General features: G+C 44.6%; 1 protein-coding gene across 2 annotated transcripts; it reads left to right on the top strand.

Moving 5' to 3' along the window:
* Positions 1-427: 427 nt before the first annotated feature.
* On the top strand, positions 428-12,362 carry LOC136550088 (enoyl-CoA hydratase 2, peroxisomal). 2 transcript variants are annotated; one of them, XM_066541557.1, is made up of 11 exons: positions 428-639; positions 725-747; positions 829-934; positions 3,549-3,625; positions 3,815-3,887; positions 4,283-4,322; positions 9,902-9,974; positions 10,065-10,215; positions 10,521-10,591; positions 11,823-11,996; positions 12,082-12,362. In XM_066541557.1, exons 1-11 carry the CDS (start codon positions 571-573, stop codon positions 12,167-12,169), a joined length of 945 nt encoding a protein of 314 aa, XP_066397654.1. In that variant the 5' UTR covers positions 428-570; the 3' UTR covers positions 12,170-12,362. The 2 variants fall into 2 exon arrangements, with proteins under 2 accessions (XP_066397654.1, XP_066397653.1); XM_066541556.1 differs by having other exon boundaries at positions 11,811-11,996.
* Positions 12,363-22,555: the final 10,193 nt, after the last annotated feature.

Below are 22,555 nucleotides of genomic sequence, written 5' to 3'. Positions count from 1 at the left end.
GATAATATGGTACTACAGTAACACATATGCTAATGATGGATTAATTAGACTTAATAAATTCGTCTCGCGGATTACCAACGGATTTTGTAATTTGTTTTTTTATTAGTATCCAAACACCCTATACGACATCTCATGTGACACCCGATATGAAAATTAAAAATTTATACTCTGGATTTAAAGAAGGCCTAGCAGTTTTTTCTTCAAAAGTCAATTCCATGGACTCGTACAAGCAGCCGGAACATTATTAATGCAGTCAGAACTGAAGTTGCGTCAAGCAAGAAGCAACGAAACAGTGACTGTGCCAACGGCAGATCTGGGATCCCGGTTAGCTCGTTGTGTCCTACCTGTCAGTGACACAGAAACCGGTATCCAAATCCAACTCGGCGGCTGCCGCACCCTCTCCTCGCTTACCGTCGACGTCTCGACGACTCTGATCTCTCCCCTTTCACGTCCTCACAGCATCAACTCCTCTCTTCTTCGTCTCCTACAAGTAACCAGACACCGCTCCCACTTCGCCGGCGATCGCTGAGAGCGACGAGGCGCAGCATAGGCCGTACGGGCACTGCAGCCATGGCGACCAGCTCCAAACCCACCGCGCCCGTGGACCCCGAGGTCGTGCTCGCCCACAAGTTCCCCGAGGTAGAAGCCCCGCCACTCTTCCTCGCAACCTCCCCTGCCCGCCTCCGCGTGCTCACGTCCCCCTCTCCTCTCCTGTGCTGCGCAGGTGTCCTTCGACTACGACGAGAGGTGTCGCCCCGCTCCATCCACGACCTGCCCGACTGCGCGCCTCCCGATTTGATAAGATCAGCTTCTGCAATTGATTCGCAGGGATGTAGCGCTGTACGCGCTCGGGGTTGGCGCCTGCGGCGATGACGCCGTCGACGAGAAGGAGCTCCACTTCGTGTACCACAGGGACGGGCAGCCACACATTAAGGTATAATAACTCCCCCCTCGGTTAATCCCCTCCCGTGTTGGTGCCAATTGGTAGCTGTTGTTGTGCTCCAGACTCCAGTTTTTGGCCGCTCTGCTGTTGAACTTGCTTTTCACTTATATGGTTTGGTGTTTTATGCATACCGTATATTGTCTCGTCGAATCTGTGTTGTCGACATTCAGATTTTACTGTAATTTGATGTTGAGTTTACATTCTAAAGTCATATTAAACTAGATCCTGCCAACACATAGAGGTATTTTACAATTTCTAGATAGGTTTCTTGTTGCCAATAATCAAAACCTTGTCTTACTTGCAGCTTGAGGTTGGAAAATTTTGGCCCTTAGCTTGCCTGTATCCATCCCATATTTATTTCTGCAAGTTAATTGGCTTAAGGTGCCCTTAATAAATTGGATGAAAATGGAGACAAACAAAGACAACAGACAAGGAACTGTGTGTTCATCTATCTATTATGTTAGTATTTGTCTAACAAAAGAAGCCTCCATGTTAATTCTAAAGGCCTAGAAATTACTACGTTAATCTGAGAAAGTAAAACCAAAATAACCCTATACATGTTGATAATTACCCACACTGACATTAAGCATGTTACTTTTTGTAAGAAGAAAAAGATATGCACCTTTAATTATGTGGGTCCAAACAATTGAGGCTGAGATTAATTTGATATATTGCAAATTTAGAAGATTGCATGAGTGCGAGCTGCGAGCAGAATAAAGAAGAGTTTGAAAAGATATAAAATATAGTGTCCTAATATTGGAGGAAACAATGTTCAATATGTACAAAAATGCTAGAACTATCTCTGAAGTCTTCCTAATAGTAATAAATGGTCCCAATGCATGATATAGCAATTCCAAAAGCTGGATCATTCATCTCCCTCAAGGAATTGAGGTAAACCCATACACAGCCTCAAGGGCTGCGTCATGATCAATGCTGATGTGTTCTTTTAGCTCAAGTTGGGCATTAAAGGCCACTACATACCACAGCCATGGACAGTTGGACACTGCCTGAGCTTAATATATGAGTTTGTGTTGGTATTATGTGAAATTTAATCCAGTAATTGTATAATTTGCATTGAGCACCCACCAAGGCCAAGAGAATCTTTTAACAGAAAGTTAACTCGCACAAAATTAAAGACTACAAAAGGTATTGGCAATCGAAAAAAGGTACAAGGTGATGAAGGGATTTTGAGCTATATGAAATGACTTCGGTGCATATTTTGTTTTTACTTTGTCTTGATCCTGTTAGCAAGTTTTTTATAAAATTCTTCGTAGAAAATATATCCACTTGCTGCATAGATGGGCTGCATAGAATTGATGCCATACTTTTTAATTTTCCTTATGATGTTTTTTTCAACTGATAGGCCATTGATACTTGCTGACATATTTGCATAAGGTTGGAAGTGTGCTGAAATATTTTTTCAGCGTACCCATAGTAGATAATCTCTCCATCTACAAATTCAATTTAAGGATAGATTAAGGAAGAAGGGAAATGACTGTGATGTCTTCAATGAATCACCAAGATTACAAAGATGCGATTAACACCTGCCTTTTCTACTGATACCATAAACGGCAGGTGCTAAACACCGGTTACATTGACGGAAAACATGCTTGCCACCAAAATAAAACTGCTGCCAAATTAGTGATGAGGGAGGTGAGGGACGGATTATGTAAAAAAAATGCTTACATTTATGAACAAAGTTTGAATGCTAAAAATGCTTATATTTATGCTTAAAATGCATAAAAAATACCATAAATACAAGTTGTTTCTTATGAGTAGAATATATACCATGCAAAAGTAGGAACATTGCATATTATTTTATACAATTGTTTGAATTGTAAAAAAAATCAGGATTGCATATGTAAACGATATTGACATGAACAAGTAAAAAAATACTGTAGCTCTATAAATTATTGACTATGTATATTTAAGTAACAAAATTTCAAGTTTGTAAGGGTTGATGCTTCCTTTGTGCTAATCAATATTTGTTTGCATGTTAAAAATACAGTACTCATTATAATCTCGCAATTGTACGGGTCAGTTTGCTAGTTATTTTTTACTTGTGAGACTTAACAAAATGTGTTCTCTTACTGCATGAGAACCACCAAATATCCAAATATTTTGTGTGTGATTAAGGCATCAATAAATGTTTACAATGAACCTTTAGAGCTTATAGTGACAAAAGAACGCTGATTTCGTGCAAGGCATGATTGAAATCAATGTACTTCCAATCGTGTATGAATGAGAACCAGTAGATGATTTTTAGCTTGTTCAACACTCCTCTGTTTTGGTACTGGGACATATATTCCATAGATAGCACAATTGTTCTGATAGCTTTCAGTGAATATAAATGACCTGGCAATGTATTAAAGCATGGATGCTCAAGAACTACATTGAGCCATGCAGGGAGTTTATGTGGGGATATGTATACTCAAAGGAGTGAAAGATGGATTTTTATGTCCTTTTATCTCTTTTATTTACTCATATGTCACTAGTCATCTATGAATTCTGAACGAGACATTTGAAAGGTCAAGTCTTAATCACTGCACTGGATAATGGTACAAGACTAATACACTAATATCTTTGATTTTTCATTAAAATGCAGGTCCTTCCTACTTTTGTTTCTTTATTTCCCAACAAGAACAACAATGGGCTTGGATTTGTTGATGTGCCTGGCCTTAAGTAAGAGTTACATAAAGCAATAGTCTTTGAGATTCACCCTATCTATTATGTGTTCTGCTGCAATTCTTCTTGGCCCTTGTTTTTCATTTCCATAGGTGCACAGTGTTCAGGTTTTGTCAGGTCAAATTGGTCAACATTCTGAGTGTACATTTATTGTTACGATAATTTACCTTATTTTCTGTTCTCCAGCTTTGATGCAAGCCTTCTACTGCATGGTCAACAATACATAGAGATCTATAGGCCAATCCCTTCGTATGCCAGTGTAAGTAGCTTTACAGTTCTCCAAAGTTTGTGTTAATATCTTTGTGTTGGGAGATTATACATGGTATAGACATTTTGGTGATTAAAAGCATTTTTTATGAGAGTTTCAGACTTCCTGTCCAGAAATGGCTAGATCGGTTCCTTTGGATGTGGGTTAACCAACTGGAGTTTCATCTCATCTAAACTGGATTGTTTTCAATTTATTTTGCATGCTCATTAGTTATGACTATGGGTAGGTCAATGCAACAGCTAATGTTGATGCCGTCCTCTGAATACAATGATTACAATAATGCTCAATTTTCTTGTTTTATCCAGCATTTAGGATGAAACATTCTTGAGCTGCCCATCTTGGGTTTCAACTTACAGAAGCAATTGTCTCTTGTATTTATTGTTCAGGTTGTAAACAGGGTTAAAGTAGCTGGTTTGCAAGACAAAGGTACTTGCTCCCCACCCAACCTGAATTGATAAATTTGTTACTGACTGAATGATAGGAATACTTTTTTATCATCATGCTCCTTACTTTTTTTCATCCTTAAGATTAATGTCCATGTTTCCCTATTTTAACTCATTTTTATGGTACCTCTGACTGATGTTATATTGATATGAAATATTTAACATTTGGTTGAACTGGGGCGGGGGGGGGGGGGTCCAGCATTTTGTTATAGACTAACAATTGTCCATCTTGAGATAATAAGAACCACACTTTTTTTTTGCACAGCAATGAGTGACACACATCATAAAGCTAGAAACCATTTCCATAAAACCATAACGAAGAACAGTATAGTGTAATCCTTCCTGTGAAGTGTGTAGAGACACACCTCACACCCAATATGGGGGGTGACCTTCATATATATAGCCAATATGACTGGGTATACAAGGAATACAATCAAGTATACATAGCAGGTGCTAATCATAGCTAATCACACATAGACTTGCCTAATACCCGCCCGCAGTCTAAGCGGGAGGATCCCGGACGCATAGACTGGACCTGAATTCAGTAAATAGCTATACAGGAAGACCCTTGGTCATGATGTCTGCAAACTGGTGAGAAGACGGCACATGAAGGACCCGAACTTGTCCCAAGGCGACCTTCTCACGGACGAAGTGAATATCAATCTCAATGTGCTTCGTGCGATGATGATGAACGGGATTGGTTGTCATGTAGACAGCGCTGACATTGTCGCAGTAGACAACCGTCGCCGAAGCAATGAGAACATGGAGCTCCTGCAGGAGCTGGCGCAGCCAGCAACACTCGGCCACCACATGAGCAACAGCGTCTGACGCTTGGAGGACCAAGAAATCAGATTGTCGCCGAGGTAGACACAATAGCCGGAGGTGGAGCGCCGAGAGTCTGGGCAGCCAGCCCAGTCGGCGTCGAAGTAGGCGACCAGTGACTGAACAGGGCCGACACCAATGTGGAGGCCGGAGGAGAGAGTGCCCTTCAGGTAGCGTAGAATCCGCTTGATCATCGAGAGGTGCGGCTCGCGGAGATCGTGCATGAAGAGGCACACCTGTTGGACGGCGTATGCCAAGTCAGGACGGGTCAGCGTGAGGTACTGGAGGGCGCCAGCAAGGCTCCGGTACGCGGACGGATCAGCAACAGGGGCATCGGTGGTGGCAGAAAGCTTGGCATGAGTGTTAACAGGTGTCGTCGTAGAGTGACACTCAGCCATGCCGGCGCGTTGAAGGAGCTCAACGGCGTACTGTCGCTGTGATAAGAACAAGCCGTCGGCGGAGCGAGTGACGGAGATGCCGAGAAAGTGATGGAGTGCGCCTAGGTCAGTCATGGCAAACTCAGAGTGGAGACGCCCAATGATCTGCTGTAGAAATGCCGTTGAGGACGCAGTAAGTACGATGTCGTCGACGTACAGAAGCAGTTAGGCGATACTGGGCCCGTCTTTGTAGACAAAGAGGGAGGTGTCAGAAGCCGAGGCGATGAAGCCAAGCTGGCGAATGTATGTCGCAAAACGCTGGTACCAGGCTCGGGGAGCCTGCTTCAGGCCGTAGAGGGAGCGCTGCAACAGACACACATGATCAGGAAAAACAGGATCGACGAAGCCTGGGGGCTGCTGGCAGTAGACGGTCTCCTCCAGATGTCCATGGAGAAAAGCGTTCTTGACGTCTAGCTGATGAATAGGCCAGGCGCGTGAGGCAGCAATGCTGAGGACAGCTCGGATGGTTGCTGGTTTGACAACCGGGCTGAATGTCTCGTCGTAGTCAATACCGTGGCACTGGGAGAAGCCATGAACCACCCAGCGAGCCTTGTGGCGGGCGAGGGTACCATCGGAGTGGTACTTGTGCTTGAAGATCCACTTGCCTGTGACCACGTTGGCGCCGGGTGGCCGGGGCACGAGGCGCCATGTTCCGTTGTCAATGAGCGCCTTGTACTCCTCAGCCATGGCCGCACGCCAGTTTGGATCAGCCAAACCGCTATGGTAGTTGGAGGGAAGTGGAGACAGAGTGGTTGTCGCAGAGAGCCCCACATATCGCATAACCGGTATGGCCCTGGACTGGGTCCGCGTGATGCGTCGTTCCTGCTGTACGGGAGGTGCCGAAGGAGCTACGGGCACTGGTGGCTGCTGTACAGGAGTAGTAGCCGGCTGTACAGGAGCAGTAGCCTGCTGGACAGGGGCAGGAGGCTGCTGAGCAGATGCAGGAGCCGATCCTGGTGCTGTAGAGGATCCGTCATGCGCCCGGGGACGCCGGCTGTAGACAAGCCGGATGTCCTGCAGGACAACCGCTGGAGGGGCAGACGCTGGAGCAGCTGGAGCCGAGGCAGCCGCTGGAGGAGCAGCAGGAAGTACAGGGCCGTGGAACAAGATCACGGGCTCGTCGGTCAGCTCCTCAATGAAACTGGGATGTGACGGCCCAGCAACAGAGGGCAAAGGTGCAGGACGCACCGGCACTGTAGTACCTGCAAGCGAAAAATCCAGGTCGCTTGGCGAGGACCTGGAGGGGTAAAGCCCGAAGGGAAAACAAGTCTCATCGAAGACCACATGGCGAGAGATGATGACGTGCTTAGTGGCCATGTCGTGGCAGCGGTACCCCATGTGGGAAGAGGGATAGCCGAGAAAAACACATGCTGTGGAGCGAGGAGAGAGTTTGTGGCGAGCCGTGGCGGTCAAGTTCGGATAACAGAGACACCCAAAGACACGTAAGCGGGAGTACTCGGGAGGTTTGTTGTGGAGGAGAGTATATGGAATGCTGTGGCGAACAGCGGAGCATGGACGCGTGTTCAGAAGGTATGTGGCTGTGGCGAGCGCCTCAGCCCAGTACTGAGCAGGCATGTGTTCATGGAGGAGCATCGTGCGAGTGATGTTGTTCAATGTGCGAAGAAGACGTTCAGCCTTGCCATTTTGTGGGGAGGTATATGGACACGAGAGGCGTAAATGAATACCACGGGAAGCAAAGAGAGTATGGAGGGTATTGTTTACGAACTCAGTGCCGTTGTCGGCTTGGACAGCTTTGATGGCAAGGCTGAATTGAGTGTGGACATAATTGCAAAAATTTGGAATATGTGGAGACTTCATATTTGCGAGTGAGGGGAAAGGTCCAACAGAAATGAGTAAAATCATCAAGTAAAACAAGATAATATTGATACCCGGATACACTGGCAACCGGGGATGTCCATACATCACAGTGAACAAGTTCAAAAGGCATGGAAGTATATGAATTGGAATCTGAAAAAGGGAGGCGCACATGTTTGCCAAGCTGACAAGAATGACATAGCAGTTGCTCTACTTTATTACAGCTGATGGACGCATTACGACGAAGAATGTCAATGGTGGCGGAGCTGGGATGACCAAGACGGTAATGCCAGAGGTCAGTGGAGATGGCAATGCTGGCGTGTGGAGCGGAAGATGCAGCAGGGAAGGTGTAAAGATCACCAGCACTATTGCAGCGAAGCATCACGCGTCAAGTCGGGATATCCTTGACAGAAAAACCAAGAGCGTCAAATTCTATAGAGCAGTTGTTGTCCCTAGTAAATTGACGGACAGATAGCAGATTGCAGACTAGAGATGGGACAACTAAGACATTATTTAGATGAAAATTGGACGCTGGTGTATGAAGAACAGACTTGCCACGACATGAAATAGGAAGATGTGCACCATTGCCAACTGTAATGGAAGAGTGAGGAGGAGGATGACGAGAGAGGTGTATACCATCCGAGGAGCTCATGTGGGAGGAGGCGCCGGAATCCAGGACCCAGGGATGCTGGCCCTGGAGATGCATCTGATTGAGTGCGGCGACAAGACCATCCTGGTTCCTCATGGGAGCTGGTTGAGAAACGTGGAGCGGCGCAAATGTCGTGGGGGGCTGCGTAGGCGCGAAGGTTGTGTGAGCCTGAGGAGGGGCGCCAGCCGGCCTGCTGAGCCGAAGGAGGGCCCTGTGGTGCCCATGGATTGTAGCAAAGCCAGGGGCCCATGGGGCGGTATTGACCAGTCTGGCCAACGCTGCCGCGCTGCTGCGCTCTGTTCCAGCGCCGGCCCTTGCCCTTGCCCTTGCCCTTGCTGCCGCTGCTGTTGCCACCGCCGCCACCCTTGGTGCTGCAGTAGCCGGTCACGTGTGGGTTGTGTGGACCTCCAGAGGTGGCTGTGGCAGCGAGAGCACGGCACCCGCCCGGGCTGGTGCAGCCAGAGCCGGCGGTGGTGAGGAGGGCGGTGCTGGCGACCATCTTTTCGTCATTGGCGAGACGGAGCTCCTTTAGGGCGAGCATGTCATGGGCCCTGGCGAATGTTGGAAGCACAACGGAGTTGGCGATGTCGTCGGCGGTGTTGGAGAAGCGAGGATTGAGGCCACGCAGAAGGGCGAGGACGAGCTACGAGTCCTGGACAGGATGGCCGACGTCGCGAAGAGCGGCGGCCTTGATCTTCAGCCGCTGGCAGTACGCCGATATGGTGCTGTCACCTTGCACCATGGAGTGAAATTCGTTGAGGAGGAAGATAGCGCGTGGCTCCCGGTTGGCGCGGAGGATCCCTTCAATGGCCGCCCACAGATCACGGGCGGTGGGATCGGCACCATCCATGGCGAGGTCGAGGATGGAGTCGTCGACAGAGCCAGAGATCCAGCCCCGGACGCAGCACTCCGTGGCATCCCACTGAGGATCATCAGGACGAGGGGGAGCAGAGCCATTGATGTGCGAGCGAAGGCCGAACTTGCCGCACAGCGACTTGAAGAAGAACGCCCACTTGGAGTAGTTGGATTGCAGGTCCCCAGTGTGAATGGGATGTGGGACTTGACATTGACTGTGGCGTAGTTGTGAGCCACGATCGGGGCAGCAGCGCCGGTGCTCATGACAGCCATGGTTGGAGTGCCTGTCGCGGGCAGGGTGCCGGCACTGGTGGCCGAGGAGGAGGAGGCCATCGGAGATGAGAGAGGGAGTAGAACAGCCGGTGGATGGGAGCGAGGGAGACGCGCGCGTTGGGCTGCTGCGCGAGCAGGAAGGGTCGCGCGTGGGGAAAGGACAGGAAAATAGGATCTGATAGGCTGATACCATGTAGAGACACACCTCACACCCAATATGGGGAGGTGACCTTCATATATATAGCCAATATGGCTGGGTATACGAGGAATACAATCAAGTATACATAGCAGGTGCTAATCATAGCTAATCACACATAGACTTGCCTAATAAAGTGCCTCAAATAAAGCCTGTCTATTATCATGTGATAGTTTTGTGCTTCTTGCAGTAGAATTTTTTAGTTGCAGCTTCGTTCTTGGAGGAATGAAGGGTTCTGGTGAAAAAGATCTTTATTTGTCAACTACATCCTGTGTAATTATTAAGTTGGTCCTTTCGATTGATCCCTCTGCTTAAAAGTGCCCACCACCCACTCCTGCAGTAATTTTTTGTCAAACTGCCAAAGTATTACTTAGCACCTTGAGTTTTAATCATCATAAATGGCATCCTTTAAATGATTTCACCACTGATCTGGCATCCTTGTGCCAAAATACTCCAGGGATTACATTCAACAATTTCATTGAATTGATTTTACTGAGACAATATTTTAAGTGCAGGGAAAGCAACTGTTCTTGAGCTCGAAACTACCACAAGCCTCAAAGAGTCTGGCGAAATTTTATGCATGAACAGGTCAGTATGATGCCCATTTTATTTCAGACTCCCAATAGAGCAACATAACCTACACAAAGAACAATGCAGTTATCTTAGTGTGTAATGCAGGAGTACTATCTACTTGCGTGGTGCTGGAGGGTTTTCAGACTCTTCGCGGCCATACTCATATGCTACTTATCCTGCTAATCAAGTTTCTCGCATTTCTATTCCCAATTCGGCACCTTCTGCAGTATATGATGACCAAACAAAGCAATCCCAGGCATGTTACTTTATTTGCTTGTGCAGTACTGCAATAACTCATTTTTGTTGCTAATAAGGCACAACTCATGTCTCACACTGTGATAACTTCTTGTATAGCCTGTTTTGATGAATTAATGTGTCCTTCCTATTGCCATCATTCATAGTACAATTCAGTGTTTGTGCTTTCAAGTGTTTTAAGTTGTGTTATTTGGCCAAGACCCCAAGTGGACAAGTTTTTAGTTTTTTGCAAATGAAATCAGTTTCTTAGTTTGTTAACATGAATGTTGTTATGCAAAGTCTAATTCTTTCTTTCTTTTTAATCAGGCATTATTATACAGGCTATCTGGGGATTACAATCCTTTGCATTCAGACCCTGATATTGCACTGCTTGCCGGGTATGCCCCTTCAGATTGCTATATATCTTTGTATTTATAGTCATATTTGACATCGAGGAAGTATTTGGGGGTAGATATTGGACTGAGAAACTCTTAGTTTCAGGCTTTCAGCCTATTCTTTCTTAGCAGTGTTCCAAGTTAAGCACATATTAGAGAATCTCAAGAACCAGGTAACTAATTACCTAACAACGTATTTGGTTAGTGGAATGTCTCCATGCAAGCGGTAGAGTCTTACCGCCTGTGACCGGAAGGTCCCGGGTTCGAGTCGCGGTCTCCTCGCATTGCACAGGCGAGGGTAAGGCTTGCCACTGACACCCTTCCCCAGACCCCGCACAGAGCGGGAGCTCTCTGCACTGGGTACGCCCTTTTAATGTCTCCATGCAGAATTATCCGATCCAGAAACCGAACGTCCTTGAGCTGTTTGGTTTGTGTCAGGGATTCGCATTGTCCGTCATCGTGTAGTACTCCTGTGATAATGATTCTGCAGGATGAGTTCATTCCACAAATAACGCCGGACCGACCCATTCTGATTAAACTCATGCCACATGAACCAACTCCGCAAACCAAACACACTGTAAAAGTATTATACGGAGTATTAACAGCATAGCTCGCCAGTGTTCTACATTAGTCCATGGTTAGCACTTATCAGACACACTGACATTGATTTGGATGTTTTAGATGAAAATGAAGGATTCTTTGATGCCATGAACTTCAGGTTCCAAGCCATTTCCCCTCATTTGAGATGAACATGAATCTCAGCAACCAGTGTTCTATGACAGTCCATGCACTTATCAGACACGCTGACATTGGTTTGGATCAACAACAACAACAGCAACATAGCCTTTCAGTCCCAAGCAAGTTGGTGTAGGCTACTTGGTTTGGATCTTTTAAAATAAAAAATAAAAAATAAAAAATAAAAAATAAAAAATAAAAAATAAAAAATAAAAATAAAAAATAAAAAATGAAGGATTCGTTGATGCCAGAATGCTAAGCATGAATTTGGTTTTAAGTCTTTTTCCTTCATTCTGATATGAACTAGAATCCCAGTGAAATGTCTGGGCGCTTCGTATATTCAAATGATGCCTTGATCTTCCGAGTGAAATCTTTCTGTTCTGTTTATTTACATGATCTGACAAAAGTACTGCAAGATCCCCCTTTACCTGGACTTAGCTTTCCATGCATGAAGCTTTGGTTCATTACTGAAGATTTTGTCTGATAGGAGCTTTTGCAGGTTCACTCGTCCAATCCTGCACGGTCTCTGCACCCTAGGATTCGCTGCTCGCGCTGTCATAAAATCTTTCTGCAATGGTGAACCGACGGCAGTGAAGAGCATCTTCGGCCGGTTCCTTCTGCACGTCTACCCCGGGGAAACGTTATCCACTGAAATGTGGCTTGACGGCCAGAAGTAATAAACTGCTATTCTGGCCACAACTGAACTCTGCACCTGCTGCTCCTATTCCTTGCTCACGAAAATGATTCGTCCTTTGCAGGGTGCACTACCAAACGAAGGTGAAGGAGCGGAACCGTGCCGTGCTCTCTGGATATGTGTTGCTCCAACACATCCCCTCATCATTGTAAGTAAAAAGATTTGTTTCTTATTTGGTGCCCGCTGAAAGCATTGGTTGTGATAAATTGAGAGTTGCTGCACGAGGTGGGCTGCCACTGTAATGATAGCCAGAAGTCATGTACGTGTCTGCACATAACACATTCGTACTGTACTTGATAAGGAGTACGTGGCACTCAAATACGCAGATCCGAACGCCTTGATGTTGTTTTGTTCGTTTTAGCGAGGTAATTGATTTGTTGTTAAGTCGGGGGTAAGAAAAAGCTTTTGAACCGAGAGACTCCAGTCTGTTACGTGCCATCGTTGATCTAGCAAACGTCAGCCCGTGACCAATCGAGCATCATACTGGGCACAGTCATTCATAAAAGTGATTACGTGCTCCTGCCAGTCTGCTGCCTCTGCTTTGCCTGCGGAGGCTGCTGGGACTCGAGGGAATACGTGATCATGTCTCTGAAAAGGACTGACCAGAAAACGAAGAGAATCTGGAGAAAGAATCTGACGGACGACAGAGACTTGTACCAAAAGATAAAGCTTCGCTTACGCTTTCAGCACCAGGTATGATATATGGGACCTGCGTAGCGGCAGCGACGAGACTGGCCACTTTTTCCCTACTATTTCGTTTGTGGTTTGGCGAGAGCAGCTCATTCTGGTTGTACCATATCGTATTCTCGTAGCTGCGCGAACACGAGAGCTGCATGGAGCCGTGCAGAGAGAGAGAAAAAAAAAGCTACCAAATAGATGATCTTGTGAAACAAAAGAACAATTATTAAACCTGTACGGTCATAGTCGACTTGAGGTTAGGTATAATATATCCGTCTATATAAGCTCTTCCAAAGCTCACGTGAGGTCGACTAATTAAGTTCGGTAACTATAAAAACACAGATTTTCATAGCTGGACTGACGATACAGGTAGCAGGCCCATTGCTCATGGTAAGATTAAAGATTGGTGACAACAAGACATATAGATCCCTGTTTTCGGGAGTGACTTTGGAGGGAGTATACTTACTTACTCTATAAAAAAAAACTATAGGGGAGAGCATTGTGTTTGTGCAGATATGATGGGACCACATCCGTTGTCATCGCCCCAAACTAGTAGGACCAGTGTCAAAAAAAAAAATATTACACAGCTCGTTAGCCCACCATCAGGGATCAGGGGCTGCCCACCATCAGCTTCTCGTTGTTTGATTTGTTTGGTTTGATCCCACAGAAAAGTTAAACCTAGCTACACGTATATACATCTATCCAGCCTCAAAAGAATAAGAATGAAGCTACTCTCTACTCTACTCTACATCTGTTTGGACCACTCATGGTCAACTTTTGGGCTTCAAGATTTTCTTATAGCTAAGCTCAGCAGTGTCTTTCCCATCGTTAGTGCTTTATTAAGTACTTACTAAGAAGTAAAAAAAAGGCCTATTACAAGCCGACACCACGAGTGTCGATGCAAACAGGAGAATTAGCAACAATTTTTATGGTCTAATTAATCCTCACAAATAAGAAAAAAAAACCGACAATGCATCGATCTGCCGTGTGTTTCTCCCATCCCAGAAGTCGCAAAACCAAAAGAGATGGGAACAAGTGCAGGAAGCCAGGAAGGGAGGCTAACGGTACGGCGCCGCTGGTTAATTGCTGACGCAGCTGGAAATTTGTTTTCCCTTTGCATGCAGAGCTGAAACGGAGGACCGGAGGAACGTCCACGACGTGGAACCTGCGCAGGCTGTGGCGCCAACGCGGAAGAAACAGGGCTCGGAGACGCGCGTGGCCAGCCTAGTGTAGCAGTAACTGACTGGTGGGTACTTATGCAGAGCCGCAAAGGCGCGCTGCTGTACCGCGCAGTGGTGTTCTGCAGCGTCCATGCATAGTCCATCCACCAGTCGTGGTAGATGGGAATTGGCAACGGCCCATATAGATGTCCATAGCCATGTTTACACGTCAAGTGGAAATAAAATATAGTAAGACCTTGTTTGTGTATATATATATATATATATATATATATATATATATATATATATATATATATATATATATATATATATATATATATGTACATGTATCCACCTCAATCCACATGTGTTGAAGTAGATTAGAGTAGAACTTAAACTAATTTACACTCCAATCCACCTCAGCCCATGTAAATAGTTGTGCATCCAAATAAAGGCCTAATGTGGAATTAAATAGTGCACCCTTGCAATGGTGTGAATGTATGAGTAGTGCAATGCCAAAGTTCCATTGTCGTCATGTCTGGCTTCTAGTTTTCCCGCTGATCCTAATTGGCATTTACTCCGTTCTAAATTAGAGGTTGTATTGACTTTTCTAGATACACGGTTTTTATTATATACTCCATGTTTTGTGTTTTCTAAATACATTGTTTTTGTTACATATATAGACAGTGTATATCTATCTTAAAGAGTCAAAACGTCATATAATGTGAAATGGAATGAGTATGTAACACCCTAAAATTTGCACTTTTGAAAATAGGATTAAAATGATTTATTTATGAATTTCGTGCTAAAAAAAATCTAGGAAAATAAAATTTTTCATTAAATTAAAAATTTATCATAAGCTAGCAATATGTTTGAGCATAAATGTACTTGCATTTGATTTATTTGGATGAGTGGTTTTGATTGAAAATTTAAAATGGTTTAAATTGCTTTGAAGTAAAAGAAAAGAAAGAAAAGGAAATTAGAAAATAAAAGTATTTTTAAAGTTGTAAAGTTTATCTTGGAAAGCCTAACAAAATTGTCCATTTTTATTTTAATAGGGAAGTATATTTGAAACTATACTTGAATTTGATTTGAATTTGGATTTAAAGATGTGTTTAGGAAAAATAGAAAAGAAAATTTTCTTCTCCCCTCTCTTTTTCGGCCTATAGGCCCAAGCTGGAGCCCAGTTCCTTTCCCTCCTTGCTATTGCGCGCGCAGACCCAGCTCTGCTCCTGCGTAGGCCTGTTTCCTCCTCCCGCTCTTCCGCGCAGGCCCACATCTTCTTTTCCTCCGTTTTTTCCCGCGTGGGCCGAGTCGGCCCAAATGTTTTTTCCCTGCTCAGCCTGGCAGGCCAGCCCGAAGGCAGTAGCCGCGCGTCCCCTCCCTCTTCTTTCTCGCCTGACACTAATGACCCAGGCCCGCACGTCAGGACTTTCCTCTTCCTCTAGCTTGAGTCCGAGCCGGCCACGACGCCGCCTAAGACTCCGTGCCGCTCCCGCCTCTTTTATTTGTCGTTTCGTCGTCGTTTGGAGCACCCTACCGAGCTTCTCCATGAGGTAACGATGCCGTGAGTACCACCCCTACCCCTTCTTCTCTCTACCACAGGCGCAAGCTTACCAGGGCATCACCATGCATCCCGACCCGCTCAATTGAGCCCCACGCCGTCGCTGCTCGCCCACTGCCGCACCCAAACCCTAAATCAATCTGCCGTCGCCTGCTCTCCCTTCCCGTGTCCTTGTTTTGGTAGATGATGACCGGAATCGCCATATGGGCGGATGCCGGTGAAGCTCTGGCCATGGCGCCACCTCTGGGAGCTCGCTCCATCCACCCCTATCGGTTCGGTCCACCGTGGACCCATGGACCTCGCCTGCAGCGCGAGTCCACCGCCGGTGCATGAACCCCGGCCACCCATAGCCCGCCATGTGGCGTAGACAGCACGGACCCCTCCCTCTTTCTCCCTCTTTCTAATCTGAGACGCTCCTCTCTAATCTAACGGTCCAGATCTCCTCGTACCCCTTCGCTTGGCATAATTTCTAAAGAGCCCCTCCAGTTTTCAATAATAGAACCCGTGGTCCAAATTGTAATCACAGATTACATCTTCTTCTTTGGAAAGTGTAGTTTCATCGATTTAGATCCAAAATACGTTTTTAGCTATTTACAGTTTTGCCACTAGATTTGTTTAGGCCATAACTTTTTTGTTTTAACTCCGATTTGGTCCGTTCAAGTTGTGTTAGGTTCATAATTAAGTAATCTACATATTTATACTACTGTTAAGTAGGTTTCAACTTTTAAAATTCAAGGTTAGATTTAATCTATTATTTTATTAAAGGAAATCTTGTTTATTTCATATCTTCGACGTTTTAACTCCGTTTTAGCCCATTCAAGTTGCGTTGGATTCATAACAACATAAACTACGCATTAGTAATTATGTTTATCATGTCACTAATTCTGGAATTTTATGGTTTAACTCCTAACTTGAATAATAATTATGCCACTAGATTTTATAAATAAAATATGATTAATTCTACTTTTGTCTTCTAAATGCAAATGTGAATTTTGACTTAACACAACCTAGGTATTTCTCTAAAATATCTTATATATCTTTTTATATAGATAAAATTTGTAAAGCTCTTGCTTCACTTTTATAAAGCAAATCTTTCGGTAGTTGTATCTTTTTCGTTATAGCTCTGATTAGTGTGCTTTTCGCGTCTGTATGTTCGTAGCAAGACATAGATTCGTTTTACAAACTTTTTATCTTAATTTTCTGCTTGGTGTACTATTCTAATTTAGATCTATTGTTTGCTTCGTGTATGATTGCATGGATGCTTGTGTGGTGCTTTATTATCATGTCTAGTCGGTGAGATATACGTGGTGAACAAAAAGAAGAAGAAGGAGAACATTGAAGATTAAAGCTTACCGAAGGATCGATGTTTTAAGGTAAGTATAGCATGGGACCATCCTTGTTGTCCTATACACCTTTAATCATTTAATTCATACTGCATGTTGAAAGGTCCTTGCGTGGTTTTGGTAATTGAGTGACAACCTAGGTGGACTAATTGTGTTTATGTGAGATACACAGGTGATTAATCCACATATACATGTATGTGAGCAACATATGCCATGAAGGTGAAAATGGCTTGGAAATGTTGCAAAGCTCACACATATGATGATGAAGTAGGTCATTGCAAATGAGACATAACATTGAGTCATGTGATCAAGGTAGAGAAGATCAAGACATAACTTGGCTTGATGGACCGGTTGCAAGCGTAAAGGGCAAGTCGGAGGCTTTGGAGTGATGGACCGCGTGGCGGTGAAGCTTAAGCAAGACTTGGTGCCGATGGACGAAGGCAACGGTAAAAAGCAAGTGAAGTCAAGATTGATGAACCAATATGATCACGTGATGATATAAAGTGGATCATATCATTATTGATCATGTTGGTGCATGTGTTGCATCAACATCGGAGGAGATAGAGTGAAATGCGTAAGACAAAGGTATAACCTAGGGCATTTTATTTCACCAGTCATAGGTGTGTAGAGAAGTTGATGACCGAGTTTAGGATAGATTGCCGTACTATCAAGAGGGGCAAACTTGTTTGTATATCGGTCATCTAGTGGTACTCGAGTGATCTAACTTTGCATCATCGCTAGGATTGAGTGGTGTGGCAAGTTGAGTGGCTAATCCTTTGGAAAATGATTGTGAAAATGCTAACACACATATACATGGTGGTGTACACTTGGTGGTGTTGGCACATTTATAAAGGAGATGAAGTTGGAGTTGATGTGGATCAACTCAGTGAAGGAACAGAGGCAAGGGTTCGAAACTCCATCGGTGCCCTATATAGAAAAGATAGGGTCTCACAGAGTGGACCGGATGCTGGTCACGTGGTGACCGAACGCTGGGGTCCTACGTTCGGTCAGTGGCAGCAGAGTGCGCGCAGGCATCGGTCTTCGACCAAACGCTGGCGTTGCAGACGCTGATAGGGTGTGTCTGGTAAAGCTGACGTACGGTGAAGTAGGCGACACAGAGAAGTTGGAGAAGGACCGAACGCTGATGCTGTGTCTGATCATGATTCCGGTCACGATTGGAACCTTACTAGAAATAACCGGACGTTAGGGTCCTGTGTCCGGTCACTTTGAGCAGCTACATTCGGTCATCACTTGACCATTGAGATCGAGCGACTGAGGTTGAATGGAGGCGACACGTGGCAAGCATATGTTGATCGGACGCTGAGGTCCTATGTGCGATTGATATGACCGGCGCGTCTAGTCAACCCGAAAAACGCCCAGTGAAGGGGTAACGGCTAGTTTAGCCCATGAGACTATAAATAGAAGGGGGTCACGGCCATGGCTGTGGCTGAGCACCATGGGGGACTTTGTTTCCATGCTTGAGAGTTCTTGGGAGCCCTCCATCTCATATCTACTTGATACTGATCATTTGATTATGTGAGAGAGCGATTCTAGTCTGATTGCATCATGAGGTTGCATCGAGTGGCACTAGATGATTGAGTTGCACGTTGGTGGTGCTTGTTACTCTTGGAGGTTGTCACCTCCTAGATGGCTTGGTGGTGGTCTCCGTTGAAGCCCACAAGAAGCGTGTGCGGTGCTTCAGAGAAGAGCTTTGTGAGGGGCATTGTGCTCGCCCCGCGGGAGCCATGAAGAGCAACTCTAGTAGAGCGTGTCATTGAGCTACCCTCACTTTTGTGGTAGGTTCTTGCGGTGCCCGATGTGCGGGCTTGGCGGGTGATGCCAATTAGCCGCCGAACCGCCAAGTGAGTGGTCGACACAACGGGGACTAGCGTGTTGGCAAGCACATGAACCTCGGGAGAAAAATCACCGTGTCAACCTTGTTCTTCCCGTTGGTTTGCATCCTCATTACACAAGCTTGTAATTACTTTCATATACATTGTGCTTGTGTAGTTGCTCTTGTAATTAGTTTGCTTGTATAGCTCACTAGTTACCTTCTTGCTTGTGTAGCATAGAAGTAGCTTCCTTGCGTGGCTAATTTAGTTTGTGTAACCTTGTTAGTCACTTTGCTTTGTTTGTATAGCTAAGTATTTGCGCTCTCTAATTTGGCATTGGTTGCCTTGTTATTGAGCATTGCTAGTGAGCTTAGTTGGCTTTGTGCTTTTGCTTACAAGCATGTGTAGGAGCTCCCATGTTGCTTAAAGTACTAGTGGCATAGGTTTATGTGACCTTGCTTCTAGAATTGGTTAGGTGAGCTCTAGCTAGCCCGGCACCTTTGTTGCTTAATTAGTATCTTTGGAATGTGCTAAAGAACATAATAGAGGGGTGTAGTCTTGGCTAGACCGATAGTTTTAATTCTGTGCTTGTTTCGGTTAGCCGATATGATTAATTTTAGAAAAGACTATTCACCCCCCCCCCTCTAGTCCGCCATCTTGACCTTACACATGTGTCTACCTTGACTACCACTAAGGATTTCCTAGTACTTATACCTTGTGCTTTGATACCTATGGGGTATTGCATTGGATAGTATGATGCTAGTGCTCAACTACAACCATGATCTTGTAACTTGACTAATGGAATATGCAATAAACATTAAAAGATGTTTTTTGGCAACATGGAACAAGGGGGCTAGAGCATTGGGCTGTTTTATGGTGCTCTAGATTCCTCTCCCTAAGGACTTATCTATAAGTGATCATCCAGGACTTACAGTACAACTATGAGGGCTATATGGCTCTGGCTTTAGCTCAGTATGAGGACATTTTCTAGCTTGTTAGTGGTTACCTTTATTGGCATAAGAATGGCTTGATGAATCAGGTATAGGATAGCCTCTACTCTTATGTGTATAGCCATGAAGGAATTGTGTCATTTGACAGGGGGGTTCCTATATCTGTTTGTCGAGTGAATCTAATGGCCCTAACTTGTTAGACGAGCCTTTGAAAGGCTTCATAGTGAACCCTACCGACCTTCCTTGGTAGTGGGTTAAGAGTTGGTCGCCTTAGGCAAAAGGGTAAATCACGACTCACAGTAAAAGTGTACAACCTCTGCAGAGTGTAAAACTGGTATATCAATCGTGCTCATGGTCACGAGCGACCTTGGAACCCTTACGGAATAGATGATGAACACTAATGATACTAATGATAAATATGCTCATTAATGTTTACTGTTTATGCTATTCATTATTCATATTTACCTGATCATGTGTTTATATGGGCTTGTGATAAACTTGTTGCTACTCCTATGCTAAAATTGTGCCAATTAAAAGCTAATCATAGTTAAACCAGTGTTAGCCTTTTGAGCCTCATGAACCCCATGTTATATTTGTTGAGTACGATATGTACTTACGCTTGCTTTATTTTACACATATTTGGAAAAATCCCAGATGGGTACCAGATTGCTAGAGTTTGAAGGAATTAGGTTTGTGATCAACCAGTCAGTTGTTCTTATGGAGTTAGAGTCTTCACCTGAAGATTGGAGTTGTCTTTCCGCTGTTTGCTATCTAAGGTTATATTCTTTATACTAAGTACATTATATATTGAGCATTGTTTATTGAGATTACCCTTATTTATAGCTATATGTGAGATTTGACTTCCTGGGCTCACATATGGTGAGTATCTGGTTTTGTTCTTAAAGCCGGGTGCTACAAAGTGGTATCAGAGCAATGCTGACTGTAGGACGCAAGCCTAGTAGAAACTGGTCATTTTAAGGTTTAGAAGTTGCTTGAAAAACTCTTGCTATTCATCTCTACCTTGGTGCTTATTTTCAAGTCTTTAAGTTAGCTTAGATCAGGAAACCTTAGGTAAGTGTTTGAGGGAATCCAAGAAGAGGTTGAAGTAAAACCCAAGTATTAGCTTTGCCAGATCCAGACAAGAGCTTCGTATCTACAATGATGCACCTTGTCAGGGGGTGGAATGTGTCTTTATACGAGAAGAAAAGAAGTGGCTTGTTCATTAAGACAATTAAGGAAGCGTGAGTTGAACTACCTAACATGCATATGGAGTTATCTATTATGGAGCATAGAAGTAATATCTTCTTGGAAGTAAAAGTGACATATAGGAAGATCATAAGAGTCTATAGGACATCTTCACTAAGTTGGTCTTGAGCTTGTGATATCCTCGTTGGAATGAGATTGATTATGACTTGGAAAAGTGCTAACACCTGGAGAAGTAAAAGTCGCGACCGATGTCCTTAGCAATGGAGAATTGTGCTAAGAAGGTTCAGGTGACACCAAGGATTAATAATTGTATTCCAAGTTCGAGTAACTTAACCAGAATCATTAATGTTTTGAAGATTGGTAGTAGAATTTCCTTCTGACCAAGAGATTCATCAGGCTTCGTTGGAAGGTGGATATTTAAGAAAGAGAATTGGTATTATAGGAAAGATGGCCTAGTGATTGGAGATACCTGAGAGTTGTTTGGAGTACCTATCAGAATCTTGGAATTAGTTTGGTAAGTTACTTGGAGTAAAGTCAATAGGTAGGCAAAGTAAAGCGGAATCCTTATCAAGATGATGGAACTACACAATGAAGTAAAGAAGAATCAAAAGACGAAGTATCTCTATCTCTCAGTCGACGTTTTCCGAATCTCAGGGACGAGATTCATCTTATGGGGGGGTAGAATTGTAACATCCTAAAATTTATACTTTTGAAAATAGGATTAAATGATTTATTTATGAATTCCGTGCTCATAAAAACCTAGGAAAATAAAAATTTTCATTAAATTAAAAATTCAACACAAGCTAGCAACATGTTTGAGCATACATGCCCTTGCATTTGATTTATTTGGATGAGTGGTTTTGATTGAAAAAATAAAATGGTTTAAATTGCTTTGAAGTAAAAGAAAAGGAAATTAGAAAATAAAAGTATTTTTAAAGTTGTAAAGTTTATCTTGGAAAGCTTAACAAAATTGTCCATTTTTATTTTAATAGGGAAGTATATTTGAAACTATACTTGAATTTGATTTGAATTTGGATTTGAAAATATGTTTAGGAAAAATAGAAAAAAAATATTCTCCCATCTCTTTTTCAGCCTATAGGCCCAAGCTAGAGACCAGTTCCTTTCCCTCCTCGCTACTACGTGCGCAGGCCTGTTTCCTCCTCCCGCTCTTCCGTGCAGGCCCACTTCTTCTTCTCCTCCATTTTTCCCGCGTGGGCCGAGTCGGCCCAAATGTTTTTTCGCCACGTAGCCTGGCAGGCCAGCCCGAAGGTAGTAGCCACGCGTCCTCTCCCTCTTCTTTCTCGCCTAACACTGATGACCTTGGCCTGCACGTCAGGACTTTCCTCTTCCTCTAGCTTGAGTCCGAGCCGACCACGATGCCGCCCGAGATTCCATGCCGCTCCCGCCTCTTCTGTTGCCATGCCGCCCATGCCTTCCCCAGCCTTAAATACCAAAGCCAAGCCCACGCCGCCTCCTATCCTAAGCTTTGGAGCACTGCCCTCGCCTCAAGCCTTGCCGAGATGCCACTTCACCACAAGCCCTAGCCGCCGCTCCGCCATAGTTGCCGCGAGCTCACATCATTGATTTGTCATTTCATCATCGTTTGGAGCACCCTAACGAGCTTCTCCATGAGGTAACGATGCTGTGAGTACCACCCCTACCCCTTCTTCTCTTTACCACCGGTGCAAGCTCACTAGAGCATCACCATGCATCCCGACCCGCTTAATTGAGCCCCGCGCCATCGCTGCTCGCCCGCTACCGCACCCAAACCCTAAATTGAATCCGTCGTCACCTGCTCTCCCTTA

This window comes from Miscanthus floridulus, chromosome 4 (genome assembly GCF_019320115.1).
Source record: "Miscanthus floridulus cultivar M001 chromosome 4, ASM1932011v1, whole genome shotgun sequence".
Classification (NCBI taxonomy): Eukaryota; Viridiplantae; Streptophyta; class Magnoliopsida; order Poales; family Poaceae; genus Miscanthus; species Miscanthus floridulus.
Note: the sequence above shows the minus strand (reverse complement) of the source record. Positions and strands in the feature narration are given on the sequence as shown.

Coding starts and splice junctions, on each gene's coding strand:
- LOC136550088 (XM_066541556.1), top strand. CDS start 571: ATGGCGACCAGCTCCAAACCCACCGCGCCCGTGGACCCCGAGGTCGTG. Junction 3,626..3,814: donor GTTGATGTGCCTGGCCTTAA/GTAAGAGTTACA, acceptor TCTGTTCTCCAG/CTTTGATGCAAGCCTTCTAC. Junction 4,323..9,901: donor AGCTGGTTTGCAAGACAAAG/GTACTTGCTCCC, acceptor TTTTAAGTGCAG/GGAAAGCAACTGTTCTTGAG.